At 31.9% G+C, this 24,165-nt stretch overlaps 2 protein-coding genes and 1 pseudogene across 2 annotated transcripts; 2 read left to right on the forward strand and 1 right to left on the reverse strand.

The window, feature by feature from the left end:
* Positions 1 to 5,309: 5,309 nt before the first annotated feature.
* On the forward strand, positions 5,310 to 6,503 carry LOC148192829 (uncharacterized). Its single transcript, XM_088099760.1, is given in 3 exon segments — positions 5,310 to 5,952; positions 5,955 to 5,969; positions 5,972 to 6,503. Coding segments are annotated over 3 exon segments (966 nt in total). The 3' UTR covers positions 6,280 to 6,503.
* A 2,072-nt stretch (positions 6,504 to 8,575) lies between these two features.
* Positions 8,576 to 13,257, reverse strand: LOC148192830 (protein TRANSPARENT TESTA 16-like). The gene is made up of 7 exons (XM_088099829.1): positions 13,021 to 13,257; positions 11,843 to 11,912; positions 11,444 to 11,608; positions 10,267 to 10,308; positions 10,097 to 10,138; positions 9,566 to 9,776; positions 8,576 to 8,686 (listed from the first exon to the last, which is right to left on the reverse strand). Exons 1-6 carry the CDS (start codon positions 13,206 to 13,208, stop codon positions 9,591 to 9,593), a joined length of 693 nt encoding a protein of 230 aa, XP_087955955.1. The 5' UTR covers positions 13,209 to 13,257; the 3' UTR covers positions 8,576 to 8,686; positions 9,566 to 9,590.
* Positions 13,258 to 19,337: 6,080 nt separating this feature from the next.
* On the forward strand, positions 19,338 to 22,812 carry LOC124825625 (uncharacterized; annotated as a pseudogene).
* The last annotated feature ends 1,353 nt before the right edge of the window (positions 22,813 to 24,165 follow it).

Below are 24,165 nucleotides of genomic sequence, written 5' to 3' on the forward strand. Positions count from 1 at the left end.
CTTAATTACACTTAATTGTATGTTTAGCTTTTGAACAATGATATCTTATTCCATATATAGAGAGAGATGAATTAACCCTAAGAAGAGAAGAACAAATCAAAAGATATCATATATTCCATTCCAATATTCTTTTCCATTTTAATTTGTTTGGTGGGAATTTTCATGTCATAATCAGCCATGTTTAATGACATCACCTTCTCAAACTTTTCATTAGTGGGAACAAACATTGATTTGTAAATACATTAATCAAATTTCAAAAGCATGGCCACTCATGTCTTCTCATTCTTGTCATGCCATTTAGTGTGTAATTTCAATGGATTAATATTTTTTGAAAGAATATATCAGAATTTATTAACTATATTTCTTGTTTCTTGGACATTTCTATTTCACCCGTTGTTTCTTTTTCAACTTAAAAATATATTTAGAGTATATTATTAAGATATACCTATGTGAAATTTAAAATTCTTTAATTTTAAGTAATCAAATTACTTTTCATAAAATTTAAATTTATGAGATTTTTTTCTAAAAAACTCATTAATTCAAATTTATGATTAATCAGATATAATTTATACTTTTTCACCTTCTAAATCTGGAATCTATTGAAAAGAAAGATGAACAATTGTTTCATGAAAATGGAAAAATTGAAAAAAAAGAGAAAAAAAATGGTCAAGAACCTACAACATATATTGTTTCAACCACAGAATTCATTGAAAAGAAGGTTTTGCCATTCATACTTTTAGGGTAAATGTTTGAATGCTATTGATTCTTTTTCCCTTTTATATAACTGTGATGTGATTTTATGCTGCTTCTGAATCACTGGAATAAAGTGCTCAGCATCTCATTTTACTTTTATTATTTTTATTACTATCAATCAGAATTAGCTTCTCATGCTTAACTCACTTTCGTTTATTTCTTCCACTCTCAATCACAAAACCACTCTTTTGGAATGCCTGTTACCCAATAACTTTACAAATTGTCCAAACATTATTAGAAAAAAGAGATAGACATGACTCTCTCTGTATCCCTTTAGAATCTAATTTTCTATTTTCATACACTTACTTCTTTAGTATTTTGTTTATTATTAAAGAAAATAAGAAAAATATTATTTTTTTAATAAAGTATTAAAAACATCTAAAATCTATTTTAATAAAACAATAGACAATTTATAATGTATTGTATATTAATATAGTCATCCAAATGATAAGACTACAATACTATATTATGTATACATCTCAAACTACTCAGTTATGGTTCAATTTCAAAACTATACAGAAGAAGATTTATATATCTTAATAGTTTATACAACTACCTCCTCATCCTCTATAGGTGTCTTAACACCTGTATTTTTCTTTACACACATCGATATGGGTGATCATTGAAAAAGAAAAGTCCAAACACACAACAAAATGCAACAAAAATAAGAGAATAACCAATTTACAAAATAAACATAATGTACAATAATTTTATAAATATATAACTTATTCACAAAGAATATCACAATAGATAACATGCATCAAAAAATTCATCTAGACTGAATTCATCTAAATATGTGCATTTGCGAATCCATACACTTGTGGTGCTAATACATTGTTTTACTGAACCATCACATATAAGATTAGTCTCTCACACAGTCATAAGAATCCTGATTGATAGATTGAATCTAAAGAACTTGTCATGAAGATCACTCATACAATCTCAAATCTTAAAAAAGATAAACAAAGAGTTAAATAAATAAAAAAAGAAAAGAAGAAACTCTAAAAACATTCTAAAAAATAGTGTATTTTAAAATAATAAAAATCATTTATAAAACTTTCTCTACTAAAATGTTTTAATATTAAACTAATAAATTCTCATTATGTTAAAACATTATCCATTCTAAATAAAATAAAATTATAAGAGTATAGACTTCATATTTTCTGTTGACCAATTTTATGAAAATGAATTAAACATAAATCTAACAACAAAGACAACTTTATTCATAATTTAAAAGAAAGAGATATAATGTACTATGGCTCATTATACATCAACTTAAACATATCAAATACTTACACACTTAAAAATTTCTTGAATTACAAAAGAGAAAAAAAAAGTATTTATAATATCATGTGTTGTTTATTTTTATTTTTAATTTTTGAAACAAAAGTATTTACAAATATTGAAATAAGAATAAACGTAAACGTAAATATACGTTTTTACATAATGAATACAATTCAACTCGTCAATTTAATTAGTATGAATGGAAAAAATCGTCCTTTTATGCTTGATAAGAGATTTTAAAACATATTTTTCTCAAAAATTAAGTGAAAGTGAGAATATTATTTTTGTAGAGAAATGTTATTTGTAAATAAACATTCATATAATAATTTGTACAAATTATTATGTCACTCAAGATTATTATATGGTATGATGATGGTAGAGAGAAATAAATATAAAATGTTGTAAAAATCGTCGAATGGAATGTTTTATTAGATATCGCTTTTCCATTTTCCATTTATAATATTAACTAAATTATTCCCTACATGTCAAAATTTATAACTTTAGACATGTAGCATAAATGATTAGCTATCAGAATCTTTCCTCAATAACATTAGTTTTAATTTTATCAAAAGATTAAAAGTGCACCATTCTATCCGTTAAAAAAATACCATAAGTGAATTTTATTCTTTAGGAAAATGTGTAGAGTTGTACAGTTAAAATTAATATTAATATTTTGACCCCTTAAAGGAAAAGAGGCTAATAAACAATTGTAATGAAGTTATTAATATTTATTCTTTATTTGCATCACATCATAAAAACTATATAAAAAAATAGCCAAACAAAATATATAATTCATGACTTACAATATATGCTTCTACAAAGTAAAATTCTGAAGTGATATACTAAAAATATTAGCACATCTATTCTTTCTCTTCTCTTTGCATATGTGAAAGGAATAAATAACAAAATGTTCTTTTCTTGATCGTCGTTGACGAAAAGGTAGCCGAAAATGAATCTTTTGCTGAAAACTGATTGAAAAATGTAAAATTTATAATATAAATAAGAAATGTGCATATTTATTTGTATGTATAAACTTTATGTTAAAATTATAGGAGATATAATAAATAAATTATATTGATGAGTGTGACTAAATTTACAATGTGACGAAGTCTTAGGCATAAAGTTAGTTGAGAAAAAGACCTAAGTTTTATAGAAATATTCCATGTTGGAAAACTAGATATCCTAATTACGGTCATAAGAAGAATAATATATGCCTTGTAATAACATCTATATTTTTAAAGAAGAGTTTGTCAAACTTAATGTTGAGTTCGTATAATATATTTCTTTTTATAATATTTGTAATCCAAAGCAATTTTTTTATTACACATTGAAATTGTCATATTTTTATTTTTGGATGATTACACCATGAATAAGTCTCGTGGATTTTTGGCCATGTTTTAGTTGATGTTGATTTGTTATTTGAATTACCTAACAAAATTTTGGTGGAAATATCTCTACGTTTGTTGTTGGTGTGAAGTGTGAGAAATTGTCTCTATTTTGTTCAAATTGTAAAATGATTGGTATGATTTATCTAATTGTAGAATATTACAACAAGATGTCAAAGCTAATTTTGCAAAAAACATTTGGTACAAAAATAAAACAACATTATCAATCTAAGAGTGACACTATTACTTCTCAAGATTCGGTTCTTGTGACAAAATCTATTTAAATGGTGTAACGTGTGATAGAGCCTATAGTGCACCCTATGGTAAAGTTTGTTAGAGTCTATGGTGGAGTTTGTGGTGTAGCCATTGATCCAACCTGAGGTTCAACTTATGCTGAAGTTTATGGCAGAGCGAATGGTGAAGCCTGTGGTGGAGCTTATAATGCAACCACTAGCTTTGTTGGAAGTCTCCGTCGACTAAAGATAAGACCAATTCATAATTTATAAGTGGGTGCAAACCTCACCCTACAAGCTGATTTTGTGGGGTTGAGTTAGACTTAAAGTCCAGTTCCAACAAGTTTAGCTTGAGGTTCAACTTGTGGTGCAACCTTAAGTCTATTGCTCAATCAGTATAAATTATAAGATAATATTGAGTTTAAGCCCGTCACCTAAAGAATTGCTCAAGTATCACTGTGAGGTATATTCATGCAAATAAAAATATTCAAATATCTCAATTTTCCTGTGAACAAAAATATATCATATTTTACACTACTTTACTTAAGATATTTCATGTTAACTAAAAATAAAATAAAAAATTACATAACATAATTAGACATATAATTTTATTTCATAAACTAATTTTGTAAAATTAAATTAATTTTATTTTTTAACATATTTTCATATTTATTTAAAATTTATTATAATAAAATTTAAAGTTTGTTACACTTATCGTGTTATATATTATTAAATTACTTATTAATATTTAGTATATTAAAGATGTATGTCAATAAAAAAGATAAAGACAAATTTAGAGTAAAAATACTCTTTTTAAAACATCACATTGGAGTACAATAAAAGTAGTATGAGCTACTCTACTAATCTACATTCCCTTCTCAAAACCAAACAAGCCCTTAAGGTGATGAAAAATGATTTACTTGAGTGTACAAAAGTTGCATAAGTGCATTATTAAACTCTTTCTTCTATTGGTGAAGATCTTTCTAATTTAACTTTTGCAATGAAAAGGACAAGTTAACCTTGTCTTAAAGAGAAGGTGAAAGCATTAATTGACATGGGATTCTTCTGGCAATGATCTTCGGAACCGATTAGGTACCAAAGTGCATTATTCTAAGATAAGTAAAAATACTAAATTTCATCATTAACTTTAATGCGTTTCACACAACTAACAAAGAAACATGAACATAATCACCAGGTACAACTTCTGCATAATGCTGTTGGTATACCAGTTTTTGTTTGTACATAGCAGATACCATCAGTTTGGCAGCACATCATGCAATCAACAAAATGTTCATCACTCACCAAACAAAATCACTTTCCCTTTGGAGTCACGTTGCTTTAATCTTAACACCAATTTCTTCACTTAAAAATTCAACAACACCCTCACAAACACTTGGTATGCATCAGATAGGAACTGAATTCCTCTCTGAAAGGCAATTGACAGAGGAAATTGCAAAATGAAAGTGAATAAATGAGGCCACAGGGTTGTTTTAATGCTCTACCAAATTCATTATTCACTGCAAGATGGAATTTTGATTAGTTGGTCTTTCTTCATCCACTTCACCTTGAAGTTGAGTATCCCAACCAACCAAAAGAATTATCCAAAGGTTCTTATTTATAAGATCAGATTTTAATTTACCAACAGAACCATATAATGAACATGTTGCTCTGGCTCCCAGCATACCCAACATTCCAGCCTGGATGGGACCAAGAACAACTTCATGCCACATTCTTCAAGTGCATCAGTTGGCAAGTGGAGGAAACCTTGGACACTGTCAACTGCCCTTACCACTATTTCTGTGACAAAACACACCCTTCAAACTACCCTCTTCTTGTTGATATCTTGGTGCTTCTCTTCACAGCAGCCTCTTACATTGTGACTCTTGTCACAGTGATAATGGACATGAGTTCTGGAAGAGGGAGAATCTTTTTGAGTCAGTCAAAAAGATTCCTTTTGCCATCTGGGCCAGTGTCCCTTCCGATTATAATCCTGGCCTTTGCAAAGGGTCCTCAAATCAACACAGTATTCCCACTCTCTTGCCTTGGTCCTGCAATTCTTCTGATGGTTCTCATTTCTGCATTGTCCTTTGACAGTGCAGCTGATAAGGACTTCAAGTACACTTTCTTTGTGGCATCAACAGTGTCTGGAATTTTGCATGCAAGCTTGTATCTTGATTCTGTTGTGCTGCCTTATTACACAGGTTTTGATGCACTTGTGTCCTCAACATTTTCAGGTGAGTGTGCATCTTGTGTGTGCAGGAAAGAGACCTTGGTTGTGGGAGGGAAACTGGTGAGGTACAGGGTTGGTCAATGACCACTTTTTTGTTGTGGGGGTGTTGTGTTTGAGGATTGTATGCAAAATCTCAGCAGAAAATTATGCAGCAAAATTGCTGTTCATCAAAGAGTTGATGGAAAGGTTTTGCTGGATCTTGATCACTGTGGATTGTGTTTACCTAACACTGAACTCACCACCAGAAAGAGTAGTGTTGAGAGTTGCTGCTTTTGGAGGCATATTTCTTTTGATTTTCCTTCATGTCGTCAAAGAGGCATGCAATCAAATTTACTCAATGGCTTGTTTAGCAGAAAAATTTAGATTGATGTCATCATCATTGGAAACAATATGAAGACAAAAGCAATTGTGAAAAACTACATGGATTTTGAGAAGCCAATCAATAGTTTAGCTTTGTTGTAAATTACATGATGTTGCATAAGATGCTCTTGCAATCATGTGCAAATCGAGTCCTTTCTTTTTCTTCATTTAGTTCTTTTTTCTTGTACATTTCACACCCTCAAGTTAGATCTTAAAATTCAATCCTTATTTTTCTTATTTCAAAGTTTAATTTATAGTATGATTGAAATGAAAATAAATAAATAAATTACTTCACTAGCTCTAATCCAATAAAAGTTGGTCCAATTTTTAATTCAAAGTTTAATTTATAGTATGATTGAAATAAAAATAAATAAATAGATTCCTTCACTTGCTCTAATCCAATAAAAGTTGGTCCAATTAGACGCGGTAAAATTAGATTGAATTCGAATCCAATTTCACTAATTTAGTATAACATGAATTTAATATTCCAAAATCTATATTGGATCATCTAATTTATCGAGTTAATTAAATATAAATTGTTCAAGTTATAAGTTAATTCAATCAGGTTATTCAAATTGCAATGAAATAACTATGATGAATCTTAAACTAAAAAATAACATGTATAATTTTAGTAATGATCGTTATAATGAGTTATGATTTTATATAATTTATTATTAAATTTTAATAAAAAATATAATACCAAAAATAAATTATCAATATTAAAACGTAAATTTGAGATAAATTAGATATCCATTACATTTAATCATAATTATTTAATTTTATTGATTCAAATAATCCAACCAAATTTAAAATTATCTCGATTTCTTCAAATTCAGTTTAATGAATGCGTATTATATACTAAGGTATAGCTCAATTGATAAGGGTCATATTAATATCTACATAACAAAAGAGGTAAAATTCTATTTTGGATATGAGAATCTTATTGATGGATGATTAGTAAATAACTTAGTAAATGCTGTCTTTGCATCTAAGACATGACTTTTAACCATGATAATTTTCTAACTTTTATAGACATAGAAAGTAAAGAAGGAAAATGACTTGCAACAACTTGTTTTTACCTTAAAAAGTTTTTTTTTTTTCTTTTACATATTGTAATATTCAAATTAATTATGTTCTACTTTTAATTGGAAAAGGTATAGGTTATTAGTACAACATCATGTATAGGGTAAGAAGGATGCATGAGTTAGGTTAGGAAGCCAAAATCAAATAATATATTTCCTTCTATAAGTATATTTTTGTGCCAATGCAAAAACGTTAATTAAAATATGAATCTTATAAAACTTTTAATTATTGTAAATCTTATAAGAAAATGTTAAAAGTAATTCAAACAATATAAAATAATTGAAAATTTATATAATGATCGTTATAATTAACATAATAAGTTTTTTTTACTCTTTAAAAAAATTAAATAATACAAGTGTATATTTAAAATTTAAATCACATTAATGAAATTAATTTTACTTTTAAATATAATGATTTAAAATATTAATTTATATAAATTATAATATTAATCTACATACTTTAGAAAAATAATCTTATTTTTATTTTTTTAATATAATTATTATTTAATAAAATGAAGATATTCACAAACTTACTAATCGATTTGACGTATAATATGTATAATATATATAGGAAGACGTATATAATAAATATGAGACTTAATTATTTTAATATTAAATTTTTTAATATAAATAAATTAACTATTTTAATATATATTTTATTATTATATATATATATATATATATTTCAATTAAAATTAATTAATAATCATATTTCAAATTTGTATCATACCACTTAAATACCTTATGTAGTGTACAAATATTAAGTTAAATATCTGAATGTACATTGAAAAGAAACGCTTTAATTAACGTATCAAAACATCAATAAAAAGTACTTGACATTCATTAATTTTTTTTAATGATTTTCTATTTGTTAAGTATTAAATGATAAAATAATATATTTTAAATCATAGTATCAATAACCAACATAAAGGTATTTCAAAATATAAATTCAATAAAACTATAAAAATATTAATTAATTAAAAATTCTTTCTTGCTGATTTTCCTACTCTTTATGAAATATTAAATAATAAAATAATATATATGAATCATAACATTAAGTTTTTTTATTGTTTGAATAGTTTATATGTTTTTTAACATTTCTTATATTATATTAGGAGCTCTAAAAAAAGCACTTTCTTCCATACATTTCTATCTAGTATCTCTGTTGTACCATAAACACATACCCTCAGAACAACTAAAATTAAATTTGATCTACATACTTAATTAATTAAAAAAAACAAGTTATTTCCAAGCCATGATGATTCCTGATGAAAGAGGCTTGAAATCTATCTATTATTACAAGGATACCATTAATTAGCTTCTTCCTTCCCTCAAGAAATTACTCCATCTTTCATTACTCTGCAATTCATCACAAGCCACACATATCATATTCTTCGGCATCTATAACTAATGTAATCTATACTAAGAAAGAGAAGAAGAAGAAAAAGCAGAAATTAAAAAAATTATTCATATTAATTGAACTTCATTTGTGTGGATTAAACCATATATGCATGGAGGAATGATATTTCTGAAAACACTGTGATTGAGAATTGATTCAGATTAATTTTGGTATAACATTATCATTTCTTAAGAATATTCTTCAATTTATTTCAATTCAAAACTAAAATATCTTTAAAAGATAAAAAAAAATAGATAGAATAAGGTAAAGATGAGAAGAAAAAGCTTCCATTAACACAGTTACAATACAACTACAAGATTCTTACTCTTTCAATCGGTAAAGATAAGAAAACACGAGTGATGTAGATTCATAAAAATAAGTTATATTCATGAGAATATTTTTCTTATGTCTTATACTAACCATGAGAATGTTACACTCTGAAACTCACATTTTCCAAAATAGTTATGTAAAAACTATAAACAAACACTCCAAAAGTTCATATACTTTCTATAAACTTACTCAGCTAGAAAAACCTAATTCTCATGTTTTGAAGCTGTTATAACAACAAAATACATATGCAAGCAAGCATATCTTTTTAGTGTTCTGTAGACAAAATACATAAACATGTTTACGCAGGTTTAGATTAGACATTTGTTGTCATAAACAGTAGACTCTTTAACACACAAAAGAAGGAAAAGAAAGTCTTTTCAGAATGTAGATTATCAGGAAGAAGCCTTAAGGAGTATCCTAGCAAGAAACACTTCAAATATTTTCTGATATATATCTATTCTTTGTAACTGATAAAATAAGAACATAAAGAGAGAGAGAGATATATATACCATATATTGCTACGCTTTTTGACCTTCACTGAGGCTTGATATTGGGTTGTGCAAGCTGAAGATAAGGGTGAAAGTGTGGAAGCACAGGAGAAGCAAGTTGAAGGATGCTACCAGCAGATTGTTCTTCAAAGAATGGAAACTGATCCATCATATGCATTGGTTTGCTTGCTTCCAATGTAGCCTTCTCAAACTCCAACACTGCTCTGTGTTCCTGAATCTTCCCAACTTTTTTGTTAACAACACACAAACATTACAGTAATATTACTAGTTTCTTAATCATGTCGATAAAAGTAAGTTTGGACAGCTTTTTCAGTAAACATGTCAACAAGAGAAAAATAGGGATGAGTTTTCTCAAAGTTAAAATTAATTATGTTTATGTTAATTTATAGAAACTTTTTTTGTGCAACTTTTTAAAATTTTTAGTTTTATCTTGTATATGTATTTATTTTATGAAAAAATGTATTATTTTTTTTATTTTTCTCTTTGCAAACATTTATAATATATATTCGATTTGTAAGCATATGTTCTTACCCAATTGGACAAATTATTGTTTTCCTCTTCCAAGATCCTTTCCTGAATTATAATTAAGAAGGTAGAGTTAATAAATATGAATGATAATGTTGTTTTGTGTCTACAGAAAATTAATGGGTAGGGTTTGTATAATGTATAGATGATGGATGTGAAAGAGGGCCATTGATTACCTTCCTTCTCAGATTCTCCATTTGTTGTTGTAAGAGTTCATTCTGCATGGATATATAGTAATGTCAGGCAATTGGTGACAAAGATGGAACCATGAAAAAGTGAATGGCTATATTACAAAGAACTCTTCTTCATGTTTCAATTGTTTTAACTTTTTTGCTTAAAGTGCATTTTGAGGACAAATTCGAAACATATATTACTAGAATTGTTAAATTTAAAAAAAATTATAAAAATAAATAAGTCATGTAATTCTCACACAATTAATCTAAAAAGTAATGTATTTGAATATGATATTTGCTATACTTAATTTGAAAAGTGAAAGTCCAACGACTTTTAATCATGTAATCGATTACTATTATCAGTAGATTTTAATAGTGTTATTCACAAGTTCTCTGTAATTGATTTTAATCGATTACAATTGCATTAATAATCAATTACAAGTATTTTATAATACACTACAAGGATTAAAAGTAGTTGGTAGCATATTTTCACTTTTCAAAGTTTTGGGTTGCACGACTTTTTTTTATATGAAATTGTATGGAGCACTTTTCTATTCTCAGTAAATTTTTTAAATTTGTCCATTGTAGTAATATATTTTTCGGATTTGTCTATATATATGTGAAAAAACTTCATTTTGAAACATGGAATTTATAAAACCTGTGTAATTTTATTAAAATCAATGAGTAACATAAAAAAAAAGAGAGTATAATAATGTGTAAGAAGTTACACATAGAAAACATGACTCTAATTAATCTACATGACCTTGAACACCTTAGCCACTTTAATTATTGACACACTCCGCAGAAATAACATGTTCTGACATTTGAAATAATTTTGATGACCAAGAAAACTAAACAACTAGTTTGATTTTTAATGAATCAGGTAATTTTGTCTAATTTGACACACATCGCATACTTTTCATAATTTTCATCAAACATTTTCACTGTAACGAATTAAGGGTAAGATCTCATCTTTGAAGAACTGTTATAGACCTCAATTAAAAGTAACAGCAGAAAACATATACTCAACTGATATTAAAATAGTAACAAGCACTAAACATATTCCATTAAATGCATCTTTTTAGTCACAAAAATCTTATTACCTCAAATTTTTAACACCTGTTGAAAATGTAATAGACAAGAAATTAAGTTAAATAAGTATCAGAACAGTCATACATACCTGACGATTTCGAACCTTTGTCACAGAATTCTCCAATTCTTCTTCAAGTTTAGTCAAATCTTCGAATTGCAAACAACCAATGTCTTCTCCAAGATACCTTTGAATTCCCAGTTCAAGACGGAGAGTTTCTTGCCTCAGCATTGCCATGTCATGGATAAATTCTTCCTGCAAAGTATAATATTTTAAGCAATTATTCACCTTTATTCTTGTATATTCAAAAAATTTACTTTTCAAACTTTAAATAAACACATGTGAGTTTAGCTTTATGTACCAAAATTTACCCTATTTGCAAATGTATAGAAACTTTTCTTTGATTCATAATACAAAGAACAAAATCACTTTTTTTTTTCTTTGATTTTATCAGAATATGAACGAAAATTTAACACTTGAGCCTCATACACGGGGATGGTCACATTCTGCAATGCGAGCTCCTGTTGCTCTCTGGTACTTTTCTATGATCTGCTCCATCCTGATCACGGAGTTTTCATGTTTAATACAGTCATAAAATAAATCCATGATGAATCAAGCTTCATATTTTACAGAAAATAAAATCAGCAAAATGTCAATATGGTATGGTACTTTCGACTACTTAGGTGAGAAACTATAAATTATCAAACAGTTTTAGTTAACTCTGAGTTTGATATGACAGTTTTAATTATTAATATCTAGAATAATGTAAACTACTAGCTGGTAAGTTGAAGATGAGTAACATTGAACATGGATGCAGGAAAAAGAGACGAGTTTGATTAATATGGTAGGTTTTTAGCCAGAAAAATGAATGCATAGTTCAGACATGAAAAGTTAGGGTTTGATGAGAGAGTTTAATGTAGAAGATCACAAGTATATTGTGGTTGAAAACGAAATCTATAACCCAGCACATGCCACACTGAGAAAACACATCATTGCATGAACTGATCAGATCTATAATCACTATGTCAGACATGAAACTGCACTCCAAGTCCAAGGCACTCAAGTGGGTCAACCTTACTTTCGAGAATGAAATTAAGATGATATCGACCTAAAACCTCCTTTCACATGACACACAGACACAACACAAAGCCACTTAACACACCACAGAATTAGTATACATTTGAAGAGAGAAATTAATCAACAAGATGATGAAAACTACCACAGATACGGAAGCCATTTTGGAAGAACTAACACAAGAAAACTGTTACATATATATAGATACAAATATCTAGAAATCCTTATTTTACTTTAGGGACAGAATGAAAGTTTTAGAAGCAATTAAGAAGAAAACAAATCAACAGAATTAATGCTAAAAACTAGAGCAGAAATGGAAGTCATTTTGGAAGAATATAACAACTGAAAGCTGTGTGTAGAAACAAGTCACAAATTTACCCTTATTATACTTCAGAAATGGAATCAAGAGTTTAGTAGCGAAAAAGAATCACTTAGTCAGAAAAATGCTAAAAACCAACACAAATGGAAGCCATTCATAAAAAATGCATACTTGTACAAAATTTTACAAACCCTTGTCCTACTTCAGAAGTTGAACAAAGTTCAAAAGCAAGGGATCTGAGAGAAAAGGAAATGAAGGTGTAGTAGGCATGCACCTGAAGGGTTCAGTGCACCATTGCCACATCTTCCCAGTGCTGGAGAAGATGATGATCCCGATCTGTGCATCACAGAGCACAGAAAGCTCCTTTGTCTTCTTGATGAGGCCACCTCTTCTTTTGGAAAAGGTAACTTGCCTTGTGGTGGTGTTCTCGATCCTCTTTATCTCAATCTTTCCACGTCCCATGTCTCAGAAACCCTACCTCAATTTCCTTCTACCCTTAGTTTCTCCTTGAATCCCTACACACATTACCACATAAAGAAACAAGTTAAAGAAAATTTATATATATGTCTATGTAAACCAACCCTTTGAGTTCTTCTACCTTCTAATTTCAACAGCAAACAAGCATGGATTTTGACAGAAAAAAAAAACGATGACTGTATTACTTATAATAACAAGTTAGTAATTTAGACTGCATAAATATACTGTGAGCAGCTATATGATTGAAAAATGCAGAAAATTCTTTATAAGGGCTACTTGTAAAGTAAAAGATAGGGGGCATTAAAGAAAAAGCTGATAAGGTGAGAAAGAGATGAAGTAGAAGAAGTGTTGAAATCAACAACTTCGTACCTCTGAAAGCTTTCTTTACTTGTGGAATTAGAGCTTGAGAAATATGACACTAGCTTGCTATTAATATATACTACCAAATGTGAAGGAAATTTCTGAGAGCCAACCATGGATGTCCAAACTGCCACAATGCAATTTTGCATATGACAGGATAATGCAGAGGAGAGGCAAGGGTAGTATTGTCATTTTGTGTTGGTGATATAATGAATGTGTAGTAGCAATAAGGCACACATATGTGCGTACATATACTCATGCAACTTTTACTAACAAGTGTTCATCAATCTTCTTGCTAAGAACATAAGTTTGAATTTCTGTGGTGTGTATGAAAATTTTGCTGGTGCACATGAGATTTTAGAGGCATACCTCATTCATCTAAATTTATTTCTTAAATTGCATGAAGCAGGTCCAAGCAGAAGATGAATAATGGAGTGTTCTTTTGAAGGGTCTTGTGGTAATACTCTCAAAAGATTAGGGTTTGTGGTGTCATTTCATGAGTGTGGACAGAAGGAGTTGTTGCAAACTAAACCACTATCATTCCTGGGTCTAAAGTGAAGTCTGAAGTTTGCCACAATAGGAAAAAAGTGAGAATATTAAGGTTTCTATAAATGGTTGAAGACTAAATTAGAAAAGACAAAGAATCACAATTTCTGTGCACAACCTTCATTGCCACATGTGCCAGTATTAAGAGCCTCTTACTCTGTGCCCACAAGACACCAACCACCTTTGAAAATCAAAATAATTTTCAGAATATGTGCATCTATATCTGTATATATATAAATGTTTTTTTTTCTGCATCACTCTTTCAATGGTTAATATATGTTGTGCCTTGTTTATCAAATTATTGTTATGTATATGCAACTGTTTAGATGTTAGAAAAGCATTATTATTACAGCACAACTGTATATATTTATCCAATAATTACCCTTCTCCGCTTTTCTTGGTTTAATTTCATGTATAAGAACCATGTTAAAATGTATTCTAACGTTGTTTATTGAATATATTATTTCACCTATTATTAAATTATTGTCTAACCATCTATTATAGTTAGTTTCACATTTGAGATATATATTCCTCGAGAAATAGATTAGAAATCTTATATCAACTAGAACCAATTTATATATATATATATATATATATATATATATATATATATATATAATTATTCTATAAGAAAGATATTATATCGTAAATCTTTCAAATTAGAAACTCGAATTACTAGTATTGTATCGAGGAAAACAGATCATGTTTAACTTAATTTAAACTTTTAGCAATATTCAGATATTTATATACTCTAATTTAATAAATAAAATAATTATTGAACAGTCATCTAGCTGGTCTGGATGTAGACATATAACGTTATTCATTTTGTGCAGACGAGAGGTGAGTTTAGTTTCATTTGAAGAAGAATCCAAAATACATCACCCGTTAGTACTCAGAATACACTTTTTCTCTCTGTTCACATTTTTCTTTTTCAAATGAGTTGAAAAGAAAGAGTAAAGGTGTTACTTCCTTTTTATGTCAACCATGTTCTTCAAACATTGGAGAGAAAGAATAAAATAAAGGAAAATGTTCTTACTTTTTAACGTGAACTAAACTTTTTGTACGTACAATTTGACTTGAAAGAAATTTTCACATGGTTTTTAAAACTTTTATTTTAATTTGTTTATATAAGTTAATTTAGTTTGTAAAACTGTTTCTCTTTTTTCTAGAAGTGTTTACAATTTCTTCCAATCTCTTTATTTTTAGAATAAACTGTTTGAACCTGTTTTTTGCATCCAAACACAAAAGGTGTATCAAAATTTAAAGAATCGTGTTTTGTAGGCTAATTTGAAGAGAGATATAATTTGTAGAACTATATTTCATTTATAAGAAAACTAAGGTGGAATATTGGAGAAAAAGTGATTTGTTGCTATCGTTGGAAGTGTCATAATGGAAATGAAAATGAGATAATGTGGTTATGAACTTTGTTACGGTCTCCATTTTGTGAAGAACATAATTTTGTTTTAGTTATAGTGGATCAGTTGTGAAAAGTGTCACTTTTTTGAAAAGTACGACCTAATTATATATCAAAAATGAGATTGCATGATATACTTTTTATTATTATGTGTTCAGATATCTTATGTTAACTTCTAAATTCTAACAAATTTTATGTACACGTTCAATTGGTCAATCCTTTACACACGAAAATGATCGACTAAGTTGAGTAATATTTGGCTATTTGGTCAAGACAGTGCGGATTAGGAATGTTTTCATTATGGTACACATGACAATATTTGGATTCGAAGCCTCAAACTCTCAGCACATCATAAATTCCATGCATAAAAAACAAAGCAATTACTAAGATAATTAAACAAGATTAAGGTATTAATCCAAGTTAGGACAAGGGTAAGTTAGGCCAACAACAATTAGGCCAAATACAGGCTCATGATAAGGTAAAAGCCCACAAGAAACACTATAAATAAGGCAACCTAGTAGTTTATAGAGTTAAATTAGAGCAACATTTATTATCTTCTTAAATTCCACATAACTTGAGCATTGTGCTTTTGCAGGTAATCAACCCTGTAAGGATCGAATAGACACATGTGGACAAGCGAAAAGGATCCTTAAATGTTCAATTGAACTGTGTGGTAGGTAGACGACCAATCCATATTGTAAGATAGTCTAGTCTTAGTAAGAATGCTACGCAATAAGCACACAAAAGACTCAATTATGCTTATCTTGTTTAGACAAATGACAACTTAGTCATTAAAAGACCTACTTAGGGCATTCATATTGGATTATCTAGGAGCCAAGATGAGATTTTACTTTTATATATAGTGAGTTGACTAGTGTTGAAATCAGGAGTAGTTGATACTCGTTGTAAACCAAGAGTAGTGAAACTCGTGTAATCTTTGTTAAAGATTAGTGGAACCCCTTAGAGGTTTTAAGGGAGAACTAGACGAGAACTAGACGTAACTCAGGTTGGAACAAATCAGTATAAAATATGTGTTTTGCTTTGCCTTAAACATTTTTCTAAACGCTCTTTTAAACATACAAGCGTCTAACATCTGTTGCAGACTGTCTAACCCCTACAAAAGTTATTAAACATTATTTTGCAAAAGTTTTTAAAACACTATTCACCCCTCACCACCCTCCCCCTTTTCTAGTGTTTTCTTGTGTTTCAGATGTAGCAGTGCAAATTTTTTACTCCTAGCTCATGAGCAAGTCGTAATCCAGCAATAAAGGCTTCATACTCAACCTGATTGTTGAAGTCGTTGAAGTTAGAATAGATGACCTATTTTAGGATAGAGTCATCGGGTCCTCCAAGATGATGTTTATGTCACTACCTTTATTGTTAAAGAGACCGTCGATGTTGAGGGACCACCACACAAGTTGTTTCCCTTTAGTTTGGAGCTTAGTTAGGAAATCTGCGAGGAATTATGATTTCATTGGTCCCTACTTTGGTAGGTTAGCCAAAACTAGGAAAGCTCTATGACCATGTTGTCATGCGCACTGCTAGCTCGGGTTTCTATAGAATATGCTTGATGTGATAGTTTATGCGAACACAAATGTTGAAGTTGTAAAAGTAGTAGCGTAGTCGTCAGGTTGAAAAGATCATAATTAGGACAACTGTAGGTCTAAACTCCTTTTAAGATCCTAAAAAGGGGTTTCGTTTTTTGTGTTAGGCATGGTAAGAAGCAAGCTAGAGAGACAAGTTGTCTTTTAAACTCTAGACCTCTTTCAGATTAGCTAGGCTTCTCATGCTAAGAATAACTTTGCATTTGTCTAGGCTAGCCCCAATCCCTCGTGAAACTTAGAAATTGTCGTCTCCTACACCAAAGAAACAATTTTTCGGGTTTAGCCTCATGCTATGGTGGCGTACCTTGTCTAAGACAGCTTGTGGTGTGTCAAATGGTTGATTGCTAGCAGATTGACTACCATATCACTCATGTAGACCTTCGTTATATTTCCCATGAGGTCAGTGAACACCTTGCCCATCAACGTTGGTACATTGTCCTAGCGTTCTTCAAACTGAAAGCATGACCTTGTAGTAAAAGTTGGCCTCTTTCGTTATAAAGGTTGTTTCCTCTGCGTCAAGCAGGAACATTCAAATTTGATTGTACCTAGTATGCATCTTCACCAACTGCCTCGACCTTTGGTACTAGTACATGCCCTTCATAACCTCTATCATCCATAAAGCCTTCTCTCCTCCTACCATTGAGGAAACATCGACATCTCCAGCATAGAGCAAAACCATCTCATACTCGCCTCTTAGGTTCACAACTCCCTCGTCTTGTCCAATGTTGACCTAAACAACTCACCACTTTTGTGATCGGCGGGGCTGAGCTACTTTATACATATGCTAAGCTCCTTACGTTTAGGTTTTTGAAGTCATTAGATAAGAAAAAAATTTGAAAACGTTAAAAGGGAGAGATGAGAAGAAAGCTGAAATGTTAAAGAAACAAAGAAGAAAAGGAAAATGAAATGAAAGCAGGAAAGTGAAAATTTAACCTCACAATCATCTAAAATGTATTATAATTGTGAAATTCATAATTTTTAAAAAAATTAAAACTCTCACTACTATTAGTTTTTAGACAATTCATACATCTTAAATAATGTATTTGTATGTTTTTATAATCTCTACGAAAATAACTCTCTCTATATATATTTTAATGTATTAATAATAATATATTGCCATCTCATATTACATCTACTTCAATATTTGATTAAAAGCTCAAGTATATTAAAATTGATTGTAATTTTTGGTATAGAGAAAAACTATGTTCAGAAAAACTATCTACTAATTTTACTCATAATCAATCATTATATATAGATACAGAGAGAAAAAAAAGACTAGAAATTATATATATATATATATATATATATATATATATATATATATATATAATATTTGATAATTTTTTCTTTAATATTATAGAATAGATTATGGTTGATTTGCTAAACATTGGATTTCTTTCTTTCTTTTTAAAGAAATAGTCAGTATTTAAATTAATATATTATTTTCTTATATATTTTTTATTAATTTTATTTATTTGACAAAAAATATTACTATTTTTTGAATTAGAAGTAATTGTTTTTTATTTTTTATTTATTTATTTCTTGAAAAAATAATTTATTATTTGAATTAATATAATATTATTTTTATATCATTTATTTATTAGTTTTTTTTTATAGAAGTACTTCAGATATTTTATGCTACTTACTTTTACTTAAAAATATTATAATTTTAATTATATTCTATTTCATAATTTATAATAAGTTTTGATTTATAATTAAAAATAAGTATAAAAAGGACTCTGTTGTCCCTGTAGTGTTATCTTTATCCTTGGACAAGGCATTGAACAATATAGGAAAGACATGCATGCCATATTAGAGTAAAAAATTAGAATAAAAATACTTTTTGTGTTTTTTATTATAATTTGTAATCATAATAAATGAGATATTTTCTCTCAAAATCAACTTTTTGATTATAGAACATTTATGCCATAGTCTTGTCTTTAATGTGCTATTAAAATCAACAATCAAATATTATTATTAATTATTAATTTTGTATAATTATAATATAAGAGATTCCCTATCCTAACTTAAAACTATTTAAGTCCCCAAATTTAGATAAAAATATTTTCGAATTTAAATTATTAAAACCATAATTAAATCTAATTTATATAACCGAAAAAATAAGCACAAAATCCAGTTTGATAATCTGTTGTATGAAGATATAATAGTTTATGTTTGAATAAAGATATGTAGTCCTTCTTCTTTGTCTTGAAATTGCTTTTTAGGGTTTATCAGATATTGGCGGCATGTTTGGATTGACGTCGTTTTACGGCAAACGCGCGTTATACCGAAGCCGCTGTCTCTAACTTCTGCGTCCTTTTACCAGTTTTTTTTTTTTTCTTGAAGTGCTTCTTCAGATTCGAAAATGGAGGAGGGAAGTTCCGATGGCAATTGCGACCGCGATCGAATCCGCAACATCTGCATCCTCGCCCACGTCGACCATGGCAAGACCACCCTCGCCGACCACCTAATTGCGGCTGCGGGCGGCGGCGTCGTTCACCGAAGCTCGCCGGGCGCGTCCGCTTCATGGACTACCTTGACGAGGAGCAGCGGCGCGCCATCACCATGAAGAGCTCCTCCATCCTCCTACGCTACCGCGGCAACGCGGTGAACCTCATCGACTCCCCTGGTCACATCGACTTCTGCAGCGAGGTCTCCACGGCGGCTCGCCTCAGCGACGGTGCGCTCCTCCTGGTCGACGCCGTGGAGGGCGTCCACATCCAGACACACGCCGTCCTCCGCCAGTGCTGGATCGAGCGCCTCACCCCATGCCTTGTTCTCAACAAGCTCGATCGCTTGATCACCGAACTCAAACTCACTCCCTCCGAGCTTACACGCGCCTATTGCGAATCGTGCACGAGGTCAACGGAATAGTCAGCGCTTACAAATCAGAAAAATACCTCTCGGACGTCGATTCTCTACTCGCCGGCACCGGAACCACGGCAGCACTGGTGAGACTCTGGAGGATTACGACGATAACGAGGACGTTTTTCAGCCGCAGAAGGGGAATGTTATATTCGCTTGCGCCTTAGACGGTTGGGGATTTGGGATTCGTGAGTTTGCGGAGTATACGCGTCCAAGCTTGGTGCAAGTGTGAATGCGTTGTTGAGAGCGTTGTGGGGACCTAGGTATTTTAACCCTAAGACGAAGATGATTGTGGGGAAGAAAGGTGCTGGTGCTAATAAGAAACCTATGTTTGTTCAGTTTGTGTTGGAACCCTTGTGGCAGGTTTATCAGGGGGCGTTGGAAGGGGACAAGGGGCTGGTGGAGAAGGTTATTAGATCGTTTAGTTTTCGGTGCCACCGCGCGAGCTGCAGAATAAGGATGTGAAGGTCGTGCTGCAGGCTGTTATGAGCCGGTGGCTTCCGCTGTCGGACGCGGTTTTGTCGATGGTGGTTAGGTGTCTGCCGGACCCGTTGCGGCACAGGCGTTCGGATATCGAGGTTGATTACCGAAAAGGGAGGTTGTTGGGGATGTGGTGGAGGAGCGCGTGGTGGAGGAGGCGGAGATGGTGAGGAAGGCAGTGGAAGGGTGTGACTGTGGGGATGAGGTTCCTTGTGTGGCTTTCGTGTCGAAGATGTTTGCTTTGCCGGTTAAGATGGTGCCCGGACAGAGGGGGAGGTTGGCAATGGCTATGGACGAGGGAGGGTGATTCCGATGAGTTTTTCTTGCTTTGCTAGGATTTTTTTTTTTTTTTTTTTTTTTTTTTTTTTTAAAGTGGGGTTTTGTATGCGGGGCAGAGAGTTTTTGTGCTTTCTCCATTGTATGATCCGTTGAAAGGAGAATCGATGCAGAAGCATATACAGGAGGCTGAGTTGAAATCGTTGTATTTGATGATGGGTCAAGGGTTGAAAGTTGTGACATCTGCCAAGGCAGGAAATATTGTTGCCATTGGAGGTCTTGGGCAGCATATATTGAAGAGTGCTACTCTTTCTTCCACTAGGAATTGTTGGCCTTTTTCGAGTATGGCATTCCAAGTTGCCCCGACTTTGAGAGTAGCGATTGAGCCGTCCGACCCTGCTGATGTGGGTGCGTTGCTCAGGGGCTTGAGGCTTCTCAATCGAGCAGATCCGTTTGTTGAGGTCACAGTGTCTTCTAGGGAGAGCATGTTCTTGCTGCTGCTGGAGAAGTTCATCTTGAGAGGTGTAAAGGATTTGAAGGATAGGTTTGCCAAGGTAAGCTTGGAGGTTTCTCCACCTCTTGTGTCCTACAAAGAAACCATCGAGGGAGAGGTATTGAACGTGATGGAAAATTTGAAAGTTCTTAGCAGGAGATCAGATTATGTTGAAAAAACAACACCCAATGGAAGATGTGTTGTTCGGGTGCAGGTGATGAAACTTCTACCTTCTCTGACAAAGGTGCTCGATGAAAGCTCTGATTTACTTGCAGATATCATTGGAGTAAACTCTGGGCATACATTAAAAAGTTTGGAAACCCAGAGACCAAGTATTCTTGAAAATGAAAACCCAGTTGAAGTGCTAAGAAAACGCATATTGGATGCAGTGGAGGGTGATATTTTGAGCAGGAATGAAGATGACAAGGACCATGCAGAGAAATGTAAACTGAAGTGGCTAAAGGTTTTGAGGAGGATATGGGCACTTGGACCAAGGCAGATTGGTCCTAACCTACTATTCACTCCTGATAGCAAAGCAGAGAGTACCGATAACTCTGTCTTAATACGTGGTTGTTCTCATGTATCAGAGAGGTTGGGTTTTGTGGCCGATTCTAGTACCAGTGACTCTGTTGCCGAGAGGCCTTCAACTGCAAACCAAGCTCTATACATGGACGCTGAACATCTTGAGAGTAGTGTATATCTGGGTTCCAGCTGGCCACTTCAGCCGGACCCTTGTGCGAGGAACCTATGTGGGGTTTGGCATTTGTTGTTGAGGCTCGCATATCTCCATTTTCAGGGCATGGTGATGAATCTGAAACGCCCCAGCAATCTGAGCAGTATGGCATCTTTGCAGGGCAGGTAATAGCAACTGTCAAAGATGCATGTAGAGCAGCTGTGCTTCAGAATAAGCCACGGCTTGTAGAAGCAATGTACTTCTGTGAATTGAATACACCTACTGAATATTTGGGTCCTATGTATGCTGTACTTTCCCGGAGAAGGGCCCGAATTTTGAAGGAAGAGATGCAAGAAGGTTCCCCTTTCTTCACTGTCCATGCATATGTTCCTGTTTCTGAGAGCTTTGGTTTTGCGGATGAGCTTAGAAGGTGGACTTCTGGTGCTGCAAGTGCACTTCTTGTCCTTAGCCACTGGGAAGCACTTTCTGAGGATCCTTTCTTTGTACCTAAAACAGAAGAGGAAATTGAAGAGTTTGGAGATGGTTCTAGTGTTCTTCCAAACACCGCAAGAAAGTTAATTGATGCCGTCAGGCGTCGCAAGGGCCTTCCTGTGGAGGAAAAGGTTGTGCAGCATGGAACCAAGCAGAGGACACTGGCTCGAAAGTCTGAGGCATCTCATTACAGTTGTCTCCTTAGCTGTTACGAGAATATCTAGTTGTGGAATATGTGTAACTCATACTTCATGTACTGTACCGTTAGGAACAATTTTTCATTGTGAGTTTATTTATTTGTAGCTTCACCAAAATTTTGTTACATAGAATACAATCAAATTCATGATGATTTTATATTTTGAGTAAAATATAATGTTCCATTTCAATGTATGTATGATTTGGCTTTTCTTATGTTTTGGAAAATGGAATTTGACTTCAGATCGGTAGCAATATACTGGCTGTGGTGTTATATTCATTTACCATGCATCTGTTTCACTCATCTGACAATCAATTCCTAAGCCTTTGAAGGCACAAATTGACCACTTAACATTCTTTTCATCTCCACCTTTTCGTCATTATTATTATTTTTTCTTGCGGTGATTTCTTTCTAAATTGCCATGGTTCAAAAGTATCAAATGTCAAAACTATACTGTCATAGTTGATTGCTTTATGAAGACTATTCAGACAATGAGTATTAATTAAGTTCATTGACAAAATTATATTTCCATGGTTCACAAGTATTAAAGGAGTGAGGTGATCAAATAGCAAACAATGCATAATTTTTGTGAAACATGTAAGTTTTATTAAGCTTTTGTGGTGTAGTGTTCCAATTTCCCTGAAAACTTTATTTCAGTATCCTTCACAATTCAGAAGCTTTCAGCAGTCAAGCATATCTATGTTTTATGATAGTTTTAAACCACTTCTGCAGGTTAGAGAGGGAAGAAAGCGCAAATTCATTCTAGCCTATGTATCAAGAGATAAGATGCGTGTAGCCTATCTTGTTATTGTTCTGCTTTATGGTTATTTCTCGGTCTGGTGAATATTATTTGCTCCTTTCTAGTTTCAGCTTTAGTCTTGTACATTTGATGTGTCTAAAATGTGAAGTATCAGATAGCACAGGAATAGATATTAATGATGTATTTATTTGTTGAGTGAATATGTTTTGCTACTTTTTTGTTTGATTAATATACTTATCCCATTACTTGTATGTTGAGTTGAAAGTACGGATCCTACTCCGATCTTGCTAGTTCCATCAAGGATCAAATTGGTTGGCATGATTTGGTAAACCCGGGTGCATTGTGGTAGTGAGGAATGGTGTAATATTGTTTTGTATTGCATTGTGTTTTGTTTACTGAATTGAGTTTGCCACTTGCCAGTGCCAAATGTTGCCATGGACATGTGGATGCAACACTGATATTAAAGCATGTATTTTGAAGGGTGTCTTTTGAATCTAATTTGTACGAGACTTCAAGCTGGTGGGAGTCTCTTCAATCCACAGGAGGGAACTCAAACTCCAGCTTCCTGATTCATTTCCTAATCTTGAAACTCTTTATCAGGTTCAGGTTCATTTTTGGTGAAACTGGGGATGGAGACAACTTTATTTGATTATTTGAATCATGTGTTGTTGGTTGTATTCTGATTCCAAGTTGTCATCTCTGAGCCTGAGAGCCGAAGAGAATGCTACTTTAGGATGATAGTATATAGAAAGTATTTGGTCAAGAATAGGTGTCAGGTCACTT

This window comes from Vigna umbellata, chromosome 9 (genome assembly GCF_029865625.1).
Source record: "Vigna umbellata cultivar VRB3 chromosome 9, Vumbellata_1.0, whole genome shotgun sequence".
NCBI classification, from domain to species: Eukaryota; Viridiplantae; Streptophyta; class Magnoliopsida; order Fabales; family Fabaceae; genus Vigna; species Vigna umbellata.

Excerpts from the sequence above, each read along its gene's own strand:
- LOC148192830 (XM_088099829.1), bottom strand. The coding sequence starts at position 13,208 with ATGGGACGTGGAAAGATTGAGATAAAGAGGATCGAGAACACCACCACA. Across the intron at positions 11,609-11,842 it reads CAGAATGTGACCATCCCCGT|GAAGAATTTATCCATGACAT; the intron begins GTATGAGGCTCA and ends TATACTTTGCAG. Across the intron at positions 10,139-10,266 it reads TGGAGAATCTGAGAAGGAAG|GAAAGGATCTTGGAAGAGGA; the intron begins GTAATCAATGGC and ends ATTATAATTCAG.